This window comes from Nerophis ophidion, linkage group LG17 (genome assembly GCF_033978795.1).
Source record: "Nerophis ophidion isolate RoL-2023_Sa linkage group LG17, RoL_Noph_v1.0, whole genome shotgun sequence".
In the NCBI taxonomy this organism is placed as follows: domain Eukaryota; kingdom Metazoa; phylum Chordata; class Actinopteri; order Syngnathiformes; family Syngnathidae; genus Nerophis; species Nerophis ophidion.
In genome coordinates, this window is record NC_084627.1 from 24,976,298 (window position 1) to 24,989,703 (window position 13,406).

The following is a 13,406-nucleotide window of genomic DNA, read 5'->3' on the forward strand; positions in this document are numbered from 1 at the left end:
AGTCTATCTGTGTTGGCCCTGCGATGAGGTGGCGACTTGTCCAGGGTGTACCCCGCCTTCCGGCCGATTGTAGCTGAGAAAGGCGCCAGCGCCCTCTGCGACCCCAAAAGGGAATAAGCGGTAGAAAATGGATGGGATGGGGTATGCAGTAACATATTGTGTCATTTATCGACATATTATTTCGTCAAAATTATTAAGGACAAGTGGTAGAAAATTAATGATTAATCTACTTGTTCATCCATCCGTCCATTTTCTACCGCTTGTGCCTTACGTGTTCATTTACTGTTAAACTGCGTATTTTCTCTTTCCATCCATCCATCCATCTTCTTCCGCTTATCCGAGGTCGGGTCGCGGGGGCAACAGCCTAAGCAGGGAAGCCCAGACTTCCCTCTCCCCAGCCACTTCGTCTAGCTCTTCCCGGGGGATCCCGAGGCGTTCCCAGGCCAGCCGGGAGACATAGTCTTCCCAACGTGTCCTGGGTCTTCCCCGTGGCCTCCTACCGGTTGGACGTGCCCTAAAAACCTCCCTAGGGAGGCGTTCGGGTGGCATCCTGACCAGATGCCCGAACCACGTCATCTGGCTCCTCTCGATGTGAAGGAGCAGCGGATTTACTTTGAGTTCCTTCCGGATGGCAGAGCTTCTCACCCTATCTCTAAGGGAGAGCCCCGCCACCCGGCGGAGGAAACTCATTTCGGCCGCTTGTACCCGTGATCTTATCCTTCCGGTCATGACCCAAAGCTCATGACCATAGGTGAGGATGGGAACGTAGATCGACCGGTAAATTGAGAGCATTGCCTTCCGGCTCAGCTCCTTCTTCACCACAATGGATCGGTACAACGTCCGCATTGCTGAAGACGCCGCACTGATCCGCCTGTCGATCTCACGATCCACTCTTCCCTCACTCGTGAACAAGACTCCTAGGTATTTGAACTCCTCCACTTGGGGAAGGGTCTCCTCCCCAACCCGGAGACGGCATTCCACCCTTTTCCGGGCGAGAACCATGGACTCGGACTTGGAGGTGCTGATTCTCATTCCGGTCGCTTCACACTCGGCTGCGAACCAATCCAGCGAGAGCTGAAGATCCCGGTAAGATGAAGCCAGCAGGACCACATCATCTGCAAAAAGCAGAGACCTAATCCTGCGGTTACCAAACCGGAACCCCTCAACGCCTTGACTGCGCCTAGAAATTCTGTCCATAAAAGTTATGAACAGAATTGGTGACAAAGGACAGCCTTGGCGGAGTCCAACCCTCACTGGAAATGTGTTCGACTTACTGCCGGCAATGCGGACCAAGCTCTTGCACTGATCGTACAGGGAACGGACCGCCACAATAAGACAGTCCGATACCCCATACTCTCTGAGCACTCCCCACAGGACTTCCCGAGGGACACGATCGAATGCCTTCTCCAAGTCCACAAAGCACATGTAGACTGGTTGGGCAAACTCCCATGCACCCTCAAGAACCCTGCCGAGAGTATAGAGCTGGTCCACAGTTCCACGACCAGGACGAAAACCACACTGTTCCTCCTGAATCCGAGGTTCGACTATCCGACGTAGCCTCCTCTCCAGTACACCTGAATAAACCTTACCGGGAAGGCTGAGGAGTGTGATCCCACGATAGTTGGAACACACCCTCCGGTACCCCTTCTTAAAGAGAGGAACCACCACCCCGGTCTGCCAATCCAGAGGTACCGCCCCCGATGTCCACGCGATGCTGCAAAGTCTTGTCAACCAAGACAGCCCCACAGCATCCAGAGCCTTAAGGAACTCCGGGCGGATCTCGTCCACCCCTGGGGCCTTGCCACCGAGGAGCTTTTTAACTACCTCAGCGACCTCAGCCCCAGAAATAGGAGAGTCCACCACAGATTCCCCAGGCACTGCTTCCTCATAGGAAGACGTGTTGGTGGGATTGAGGAGGTCTTCGAAGTATTCCTTCCCCCTATCCACAACATCCGCAGTTGAGGTCAGCAGAACACCATCCACACCATACACAGTGTTGATAGTGCACTGCTTCCCCTTCCTGAGGCGGCGGACGGTGGTCCAGAATCGCTTCGAAGCCGTCCGGAAGTCGTTTTCCATGGCTTCCCCGAACTCCTCCCATGTCCGAGTTTTTGCCTCCGCGACCGCTGAAGCTGCACACCGCTTGGCCTGTTGGTACCTGTCCACTGCCTCCGGAGTCCTATGAGCCAAAAGGACCCGATAGGACTCCTTCTTCAGCTTGACGGCATCCCTCACCGCTGGTGTCCACCAAGGGGTTTTAGGATTGCCGCCCCGACAGGCACCAACTACCTTGCGGCCACAGCTCCGATCTGCCGCCTCGACAATAGAGGTGCGGAACATGGTCCACTCGGACTCAATGTCCAGCACCTCCCTTGTGACATGTTCAAAGTTCTTCCGGAGGTGGGAATTTAAACTTTGTCTGACAGGAGACTCTGCCAGACGTTCCCAGCAGACCCTCACAATGCGTTTGGGCCTCCCAGGTCTGTCCGGCATCCTCCCCCACCATCGCAGCCAACTCACCACCAGGTGGTGATCGGTAGAAAGCTCCGCCCCTCTCTTCACCCGGGTGTCCAAAACATGAGGCCGCAAATCCGATGACACAACTACAAAGTCGATCATGGAACTGCGGCCTAGGGTGTCCTGGTGCCAAGTGCACATATGGACACCCTTATGTTTGAACATGGTGTTTGTTATGGACAAACTGTGACGAGCACAAAAGTCCAATAACAAAACAGCACTCGGGTTCAGATCCGGGCGGCCATTCTTCCCAATCACGCCTCTCCAGGTTTCACTGTCATTGCCAACGTGAGCGTTGAAGTCTCCCAGTAGGACAAGGGAATCACCCGGGGGAGCACTTTCCAGTACTCCCTCGAGTGTTCCCAAAAAGGGTGGGTACTCTGAACTGCTGTTTGGTGCATAAGCACAAACAACAGTCAGGACCCAAACAACAGTCAGGACCCGTCCCCACACCCGAAGGCGGAGGGAGGCTACCCTTTCGTCCACCGGGTTGAACTCCAACGTGCAGGCTTTAAGCCGGGGGGAAACAAGAATTGCCATCCCATCCCGTCGCCTCTCACTGCCGGCAACGCCAGAGTGGAAGAGGGTCCAATCCCTCTCGAGAGAAGTGGTTCCAGAGCCCTTGCTGTGCGTCGAAGTGAGTCCGACTATATCCAGCCGGAATTTCTCGACTTCGCGCACTAGCTCAGGTTCTTTCCCCACCAGTGACGTGGAAGTGTAGATATAACATGTTATATCTACACTTCTGTTAAACTTATTCTTCTGTTGTTCGATACTTTACATTAGTTTTGGATGATACCACAAATGTGGGTATCAATCCGATACCAAGTCATTACAGGATCATACATTGGTCATATTCAAAATCCTCATGTGTCCAGGAACACATTTCCTGAGTTTATAAACATAATATAAATTAAAAAATAAACGAAAGATGATGTTGTGATGCCAAAAAATATAGACGTAATCATAGTAGTATCGACAAGATACTACTATGTACTTGGTATCATTTCAGTGGCTGTTAGGTGGAGATCCACTCATGGTGTTTGTTTACATTTTTGGGCGGGTAGTGGACCAGTACTTTTCAAAGGCGGTACAGTACTGAATATGATTCATTAGTTTCAATATGATTCATTAGTATCGCGGTACTATACTAATACCTGTATACATTACAACTCTAGTTCTAACTAATTATTTCAAACATATTTACATTTTTCTGCAAAACCATTAAAAGGCAAAGTAAGCGAAAAATAAATAAATGACAGAGGGAATGCCACCCCCAGAAATGCCCCAAACCGTATCCGGTTATTGTTTTTGCATTCTCACTTTGCGATCTCTTAGGTCATACCCTATTACTCATTTTAAGTAGAGCATGCACAGTTGATACAGAAAGTATTCAGACCCCTCTAAATGTTTCACTCTTTGTTTCATTGCAGTCATTTGCTAAAATCAAAAAGTTCATATTATTTCTCATTATTATACACTCAGGACCTTATCTTGACAGAAAAAATAAAAATGTAAAAATTTTGGCAAATGTATTTAAAAAAAATAAGAAAATCATATATATCACATGGTCATAAGCATTCCGCCCCTTTGCTGTGACACTCATATTTAACTCACATGCTCTCCATTTTGTCATGGCTTGTCACACCACGCAGTTCCTTATTTTGAGTTTTTGGTGATTTTCTGGGTATAGTTTTAGTTCCTGTCTTGTGCTCTTATTTTGTGGTTTTTCACTTCCTGTTTTTCCCTGTCCTGCGGCAACTTTACACCTGCCTTCAAGCACTTTCCCCCTCACCTGTTTTCTGTTTGTAATCAGCACTATTTAAGCGTGTACCCTGCCTTCCGCTCGAATGCAGCTGAGATAGGCTCCAGCACCCCCTGTGACCCTGAAAGGGACAAGCGGTAGAAAATACACGGATGGGAACTTGAGCTTGCGACACCATTGGTTTGTCTGGACATTATTCATGATTCACTGGTGACTTTTGAGGATTATTTTCTGACATTTCCCTCCTTAAAAAGGATCTTTCCCCTGATCCAAACATTATCATCAAGCAAGAGCATGCTAGAGAGCTTTTAAAACGAGTCAAAATAAGGAAGGCCCTTGGTCGAGACCTTATTTGTGAGTGCACTCTCCAATATTGTGCTGATCGACTTTGCAGTGTCCTCCAAGATATATTCCAAATGTCACTGAGCAGTACTGGCATTTGGTAATCTTCTACTGTGATCCCCATCCCAAAAACATGTACATCTAAACAACTTACTGATTTAAGACCAGATGCTTTGATGTCATTAATCATGAAAATCTTAGAAAACAATGATTAAAGGCCTGGTCATGTCTTCTACAGAGGGACTTGATCCACTACAATTTGCCTATCAAACAGGGAGAGGTGTAGATGATGCAAAGCTTTTTTTATACTCAAGATCCTCTTTAAACACTTAGATAAGCCACAAGCCCATGCCAGGCTTTTATTTTCAGATTTCTCTATTCAGCATTTAATACAATTCAGCCACATTTCTTAATAGAGAGGCTTGTGTCTGAACTTGAATTGTCTCACCAGCTTGTGTTATGGATTTTAGACTTTTTAACTGGCAACGAGTCTCTGTAAACGGCTGTCTCTCTGAGGTAAGGATATGTCCTTTCACCCTTACTTTTTATTATGTGTACTGATGAATGCAGGACGCCATCTGATTAAATTCTCTGATGATGCCGCACTGCTGTCCCTCCTCAATGGTTCATATTCAAAGCATGAGCGCATTAACTGATTTTATTGCCTGGTGTGACTATAACTTTTTGGATTTAAATGTACCTAAAACCAAATTATTTATTGATTTCAGACATAAGGGTTTCCATGCATAACAAAAAAGTTAACATTGTATAATCATATCAATACTTGAAGACCTTTTTTGACGACCAGCTCAGGTTTGATGTGAACACAGACTTTTCTAGTGAAGCGAGCGCACTAGGAGGGGGGGGTTGCCCACATATGTGGTCCTCTCCAAGGTTTCTCATAGTCATTGTCACCGACGTCCCACCGGGTGTGAGTTTTCCTTGCTCTTATGTGGGCTCTACCGAGGATGTTGTTGTGGTTTGTGCAGCCCTTTGAGACACTAGTGATTTAGGGCTATATAAATAATCATTGCTTGACTGATAAACAGCTGCTTTGGTGGAAACTGTCAGGTTTCTGTTCAGTAAGACCCTGGTTTTGAGCCTACCGAAGGCAGCAGACGCTAACCCAACACGGACCTGGATGTCATTATGGATGTTACAGGTGGGGGACAGGACGCTTCCGAGGTAGGTGAAATGTGGAACGATGGTGAGCTGCTGGCCATCAATGTTGAAGACAGGCACTTCTGACTGGTGGATCGAGTGTTGCGCAATGATCTGTGTTTTTGAAATGTTGACCTTGAGTCCTAGGGCACTGTACGTGGATGAGACCACGCTAAGTGCACGTTGTAGAGAGTCTGGCGTGTGGGCAAGGAGAGCACAATCATCAGCATACTGAAGTTCTGGGATCTGTTGTTTTGTAATTTTAGTGAAGGCCTGGAGGCGCCGGAACTGTTTGTGTGCTGAGGAGGAGCAAAACCACCTGCGCAGTGAATTAAGTGGTGGTAGAATTGCGCAGTCTCAACCCGCACTGTTTTGTCTTAGCCCCATGTGGCGTCCTCCAGTGGCATAAAAAGCTCATGAGGACCTTCTGCCGCATGGAGTTGCAGAGGACTGCCAGAGCACCGGTCTGTTGGTGACTGCCTAATGCGGGTCCTCGCCACATTTTTCATTAGGGGTTTTCCCTCGTAAACAAGACAATGACCCTAAGCACACAGCTAAAATAACAAGAGTGGCTTCGGAATAACTTTGTGACCAGTCTTGACTAGCCCAGCCAGAGCCCTTACCTAAACCCTATTAAGCATCTCTGGAAATACCTGCAAATGGCTGTCTACCAATGTTCACCATCCAACCTGACAAGGAAAAATGGCAGAGGATCCCCAAATCCAGGTGTGAAAAACTTGTTGCCTCATTCTCAAGAAGACTCATGGATGTACTAAAGCTCAAAAGGATGCTTCTCGTCAATAAGGAATCCATTTGCAAAAATGTCTACATTTCTGTTGTTTTTCTTTTAAGATATGGTGCTGAGTGTACAATAAATAGAAGTAAAAACGTATTTTTGATTTTAGCAAATGGCTGCACTGAAACATTAAAGGGGTTTGTATACTTTCACTACCAACTGATTTGTTACCTGCAGTTGTGTACATTGACTAAATATGTTGACTTTTTAAAAAAATGTTTTCAATTAAAATGTTTTAGTACAATTGATTGACAGTACTGAATATATTTATATAATCATTTTATACATTTTCATAATGCCAAACATACATAGTGCAGTTAATGAATTTTGCATGACTAATTAATTTAGCGCTTTACAGAGATAACTGAGAACCCACTAATTATACACTCTACATTAACAATTTTTTTTTCTGTTAACTGGTTGGTGCCTGTGGCGAATATGTTCTTAATTCCTTGTCAAGGGCCACAAAAAAAACCCCAACAACTGTCAATTTAGTCTGAAAGTCCAAAGAGGCTGCTGTCTGCATTCAGAGATTGCAACCAAGCCCCATTTTTATTTTACAGTTTGGAACATGCGCTAAATAAATCACTTCCATATACTGGTGAGACAGCACCTTTTGTACTGTACATTTGACAACCACAATGCATCCCACCAGGCATTTCCCAGTCAACTGTTGACTTTTGAGACAAATGTCATCATTTCACCAAAAAAAAATGCATCCTGTTCTGCTTCAGTTAAGTTGTTCCACTTGAGTGCCACCTACTGGGACGTCGGCTACGAAGGAGTTTGCTGCCATCTTAGGGAAGCAGACGTTGTGAGTCTATATGTCTTAGTCGGTTATTTGTGGATATCATCAGTCACTGGCTGAGGTAACAACAGCGGTTCTTGAGGCGGTGGGATTGTGCTAACTGAGGTTTCGGATGTGCTTGCGAGAGAACCGGCTGCTTCTGCCGCCCTATTCGCAGCAGCCTTGCTCTCCATCTCCTCCATTCGTCGCTGCACCATCCGGGGCATCAGCTGCACGTAGGTGGCCATCAGGCGGTGGTTCGAGCGGATCAGCTTCCCTGCACAGCTGTCCACACAGCGCTCCTATAGCAGAAGTCTCTGTTATAAATGGGGCATTCTACCGAATTAAAGCAAAGAGCAGTCCCTTAACCCCCCCAAAAAAAGGATTTAATTAAACACTTAAGTATTCAAACATGCATTTTACTTACTTTATATTATGATTTGTTTAAACCCAAGGCATTAATTGGAATGATAATAAGATAGATGCATACACAATTATCTTTTATAGAGTACTTTCTATTGAGAAGTACCTGTGGCCCAAAATAACCCCTACATTTAAATTTATAAAAAGTACTGCTTAAAACATTGTTTGGATTTGTTTCAATTTTATAAATTAAAAGATCTTTATGATTAAGTTTAAACAGAGGTTGAAAGAGAGATTCATTGTAGGTTTAATTTTTAAATAAAAAAACTGCACTCAAAAAATCATGTCCCTAGTTTGTCTCTACTGAAACACAAGTTTTAGAGGCATGGCTGATTCTAAATTTAGGTCACACTCCTATATTTTTGACCAGAAAGTGACATTACATTTATCTGCCTCCTTGTTGCACAGGAAATAGTTTTTAAACAAATGTGTTACAAAGTTTAGAAATCAGTGTGTATCTTTAGAAACTGTCACTACCGGACAAATAATCTCTTCAGTTATGTAAACATTTTCAGGTTTTATACAACATATTATGTTTTTATGCGTGTTCATTCTTCAAATATATGTTTGCTAGCAATATGCTTTCCAGCATTATTCAGTTATGGTAAAAAATTATTTAGAATTCTAAAACCCAAAATGTATGTTCATTAATAAATATAATGATGGTGACAAAATTAAAAGGTAAGTAGTTTAGTCCTACGATTTTGAAATAAAAAGGGACAAGCGGTAGGAAATGGATGGATGAAGTAAGAAAATTTGTTTAATTAATTAATATGGATTTTATCATCAAAAACCTCAGTAATTATTTGTAAAATCATCTTTACACAATGTAAGTAATCATGATATGAACAAAGTAACATCTTTTATATTCATATTTGAAGGCTATGATTCGGTAGTGACAAATTTGGGGAGATGACAAACATTTCCAAATAATCTGAAAATACAACTTGACAGAATTGTGTACTTTAGATATTGTAATATATATATATATATATATATATATATATATATATATATATGTGCACACACACGTTTGTTAATACAACTTAAACATTTTTTAAATATTTCCAACCACTCTTTGAAACAATTCTGTGGGATGGCCTATATTGATGATTATATTTATCAACGTGACAATAAATTATACTGCAAGGCATTGCTCTAGGGCAGGGGTCACCAACCTTTTTGAAACCAAGAGCTACTTCTTGGGTACTGATCAATGCGAAGGGCTACCAGTTTGATACACACTTATATAAATTGCCAGAAATAGCCAATTTGCTTAATAAATAAATCTATATAAATAAAAAAATGGGTATTTCTGTCTGTCATTCCGTCGTACATTTTTTTTCCTTTTATGGAAGGTTTTTTTTAAGAGAATAAATGATGAAAAAAACACTTAATTGAATGGTTTAAAAGAGGAGAAAACACAAAGAAAATGAAAATTATATTTTGAAACACAGTTTATCTTCAATTTCGACTCTTTAAAAAGCAAAATTCAACCGAAAAAAATAAAGACAAAAACTAGCTAATTCGAATATTTTGGAAAAAAATAAAATCATTTATGGAACATCATTAGTAATTTTTCCTGATTAAGATTCATTTTAGAATTTTGATGACATGTTTTTAAATAGGTTAAAATCCAATCTGGACTTTGTTATAATATATAACAAATTGGTCCAAGCTATATTTCTTACAAAGACAAATCATTATTTCTTCTAGATTTTCCAAAACAAAAATTTTAAAACAAAATTCAAAATACTTTGAAATAAGATTTAAATTTGATTCTACAGATTTTCTAGATTTGCCAGAATATATTTTTTTTTATTTTAATCATAAGTTTGAAGAAGCTAAAATGAAGAATTAAATTAAAATGTACTTATTATTGCTTACAATAAATTTAAAAAATACTTGAACATTGATTTAAATTGTCTGGAAAGAAGACGAAGGAATTTAAAAGGTAAAAAGGTATACGGGTATGTGTTTGAAAATCCTAAAATCATTTTTAAAGTTGTATTTTTCTCTAAAATTGTCTTTCTGAAAGTTGTAAGAAAATAAATGAATTTATTTAAACAAGTTCCCCGCGACCCCAAAAGGGAATAAGCGGTAGAAAATGGATGGAAGTTAAGACCAAGTCTTTAAAATATTTTCTTGGATTTTCAAATTCTATTTGAGTTTTGTCTCTCTTAGAATTAACAATGTCGAGCAAAGCGAGACCAGCTTGCTAGTAAATAAATACAATTTAAAAGATAGAGGCAGCTCACGGGTAAGTGCTGCTATTTGAGCTATTTTTAGAACAGGCCAGCGGGCTACTCATCTGATCCTTACGGGCTACCTGGTGCCTGCGGGCACCACGTTGGTGACCCCTGCTCTAGGGGTATTAAAGGCCTACTGAAAACCACTACTACCCACCACGCAGACTGATAGTTTATATATCAATGATGAAATATTATCATTGCAACACATGCCAATACGGCCTTTTTGGTTTACTAAATTGCAATTTTAAATTTCCCGCAAGTTTCTTGTTGAAAACGTCGCGGAATGATGACACGTACGCGTGACGTCACAGACTGTCAGGAAATATTAGCGCTGCACCACTAGCGGCTAAAAGTCGTCTGCTTTAACCGTTAGTATTTTGGACATCTGTGTTGCTGAATCTTTTGCAATTTGTTCATTTAATAATGGAGACTATAAAGAACAATGCTGTTGGTGGAAAGCGGTGGCGCTGTCTTTAGCACCGAGACACAGCCGGTGTTTCTTTATTTTTTGTGAAGCAGAGCGGTCAAGCGAACATGTTTTCCCAACCAACATGTTTCTGAATGGGGAAATTGTGATATATATCTTACCGGAGAAATCATTGGATTATTCGTCGTCCTGCAGCAGCTGTTTAAAAGGCAGCTGTGAGCTTGGCTCCTCGGCTTCTCTCTGAGACACTTCGTGTTCACCGCAGCCATCCGACCTCGAGGTATGTCTTTACAATCTTTAAAATCTCACTAAAACACTATTAAAATAATATGCAGATCGGGATATTCCAGGATTATCCTAGTAAATGTGTCTAAAAACATCTGAAACGCTCACACTGCCGCCAGTTTTTTTTTTTTTTCTAGTCCTTTACTATCAATATCCTTATTCACGAATATTTAATCCTCGCTCAAATTAATGGGGAAATTGTCGCTTTCTAGGACCGAATTGCTCTTACTGCTGGTGGCTCCCATTAAAAACAATGTGAATATGTGTGGAGCCCTTCAACTCGTGACGTCACGCGCATACTGTATTTCCGGTAAAGGCATGGCTTTTCTATTAGCGACCAAAAATTGCAAACTTTATAGTGGATGTTCTCTACTAAATCCTTGCAGCAAAAATATGGCAATATCGCGAAATGATCAAGTATGACACATAGGATGGACCTGCTATCCCCGTTTAAATAAGAACATCTCATTTCAGTAGGCCATAAATGGCATGGAGAAGCAGTGTCCTTGCCTCGTCCATGGTGAGGTCCCTGTAGTTAAAGTTGCTGGTGCATCTCTGGAAGCAGATCTCAGTCATGCGGTTGTAAACCAGAAGAAAATCCCGCAGCTACGAAACAGCATTTACATCATTGTAAGCAGCATATACACAGGGCAAAGAGACGTTGCGTTGGATTCCACAACAATAAGCATGTAGAATATTGACTTACGTTTCTCAGTTGTTGGTCTTGATCCATCGTCTGACGTGTTGGAGTTAGCTTGATAGCCAAAATGCTAATTCCGTCATAAACGTTTCACTAACTTAGCGATATCAGCACATTTTTCCACTGTAAAGTGAAATAAAACATATGACTCCTATGAGTTCTTCACATTTCAAAGCTCATTCAAACAAGACATAAATTGTGCAAAGGACGGCATGACATTCGTGTGTGGCGCCGCGTTTCTCAATATCAAAACTTCCATGTTTTCTTTTCTTCGACAGTATTTTAGGTAGACTGTGTGACAGAAGTGCGCGCTTCTCCTTCTACAGGCTGCGAAGCGCAACTATTGTCCGTATTGTAAGGCAGTGGTCCCCAACCTGTACCGGGCCGCAGAATATTTTTTTATTCATTTTTATTAAAAAAATTAAATAAATAAATATATATATATATATATATATATATATATATATATATATATATATATATATATATATATACATATATATATATAAAATCAACATAAAAAACACAATATACACTTACAATTAGTGCACCAACCACAAAAACCTCCCTTTTTCATGACAAAGAAAAAATAAAAATAAAAATAAATACCCACATTTTGGGTTTTTATTGTTAACATTCGTTTAGGGCAGTGGTTCTTAACCTGGGTTCGTTCTAACTCTAGGGGTTTGGTGAGTCTGTCACATGTTGGTGATGAACCCCAAGATGCAGAGATGACAGGCTTGGAAAATGAAAACATGGTTTTAATGTTCAAAAACTAAGGCAAGGAAAACACAAACCGGAAACCAGCAAACAGGGACAGGAGTCGGGATGCAGGGAATCTCTCAGCTTCCAAAAAAAGGCAGTCCACAGCAAACAATACTCCAGCACTCACTGGAGAGCAAGGCAGGTTTAAATAATGTCTCTGATTAGTGCTCAGGCAGCAGGTGAGCGGGTGAACACTAATCATAGGCAGGTGGAAATAATAAGTAACCATGGTAACTAAAACAAACAAGGGTGCACAAAAAAACAGGAACCAAAGGAGTCTTAGATTGAAAATAAAAAGCATATTACAGACCACCGATCATGACAGTTTGGCGGAGATCAAAACACACCCGACTCATCGTGTTAATAAAAACTTCTCACTATTAGGGTATTATGTATACGGCAACAGCAGAAGTCAGACTGATTTACAGGTGTGTAATTTGTTGTGAGTTCATGCACTGTGTTGGTTTTGTTGTTTGAACAAGGTGATGTTCATGCTCGGTTCATTTTGTGCACCAGTAAAAAACACATTAGTATGGGGAACATATTCACCATGATTTAGTTACTTATTTACATGCAAATTTGTAACACATTGGCTCTTAACAAGTCATTATTACTTATTAATGCCTTATTCCGCATGGGCTTATTATAACCCTAACCCTCTAACCCTGGCCCTAACCCTAGCAAAATAACTCCAACTTAAGTCTTTGATACTTAGAATATGTTCCCCTAGTGTCCAAATAACTCTAAATTAAGTCTTTGTTACTTAGAATATGTTCCCCTAGTTTCCAAATAACTCTAAATTAAGTCTTTCTTACTTAGAATATGTTCCCCATACTAAAGTGTTACCAAAAACATATAATAACTGTCTTGAATTTGTATAAAATGGAAGGTTTGGTGAATGTGTATATGAAACTGTTGGGGTTCGGTACCGCCAACAAGGTTAAGAACCACTGCAATTAGGGAGTGCCATATCTCTGTGCTTTGACAGTGATGTCACTATTTTGAATTCACCACCCATCTTTGTCTGCTTTTCAGAGGTCACGTAGCGGGGGCAGCAGCCTAAGCAGAGCAGCTCAGACTTCCCACTCCACTTTGTCCAAGCTATTCCAGGGGGATCCTAAAGAACTCCCAGGCCAGCTGGCAGACATAGTCTCTCCAACGTGTCCTGGGTCTTCCCCAAGGCTTT

General features: G+C 41.7%; 1 protein-coding gene across 1 annotated transcript; it reads right to left on the reverse strand.

The window, feature by feature from the left end:
• Positions 1-7,071: 7,071 nt before the first annotated feature.
• On the reverse strand, positions 7,072-11,742 carry timm10b (translocase of inner mitochondrial membrane 10 homolog B (yeast)). The gene is made up of 3 exons (XM_061876677.1): positions 11,462-11,742; positions 11,266-11,361; positions 7,072-7,670 (listed from the first exon to the last, which is right to left on the reverse strand). The coding sequence occupies exons 1-3, from the start codon at positions 11,486-11,488 to the stop codon at positions 7,419-7,421; spliced, it is 375 nt and encodes a 124-aa protein (XP_061732661.1). The 5' UTR covers positions 11,489-11,742; the 3' UTR covers positions 7,072-7,418.
• Between the last annotated feature and the right edge of the window lie 1,664 nt (positions 11,743-13,406).

Excerpts from the sequence above, each read along its gene's own strand:
- timm10b (XM_061876677.1), bottom strand. The coding sequence starts at position 11,488 with ATGGATCAAGACCAACAACTGAGAAAC. Across the intron at positions 11,362-11,461 it reads AAGACCAACAACTGAGAAAC|CTGCGGGATTTTCTTCTGGT; the intron begins GTAAGTCAATAT and ends GCTGTTTCGTAG. Across the intron at positions 7,671-11,265 it reads GGGACCTCACCATGGACGAG|GAGCGCTGTGTGGACAGCTG; the intron begins GCAAGGACACTG and ends CTTCTGCTATAG.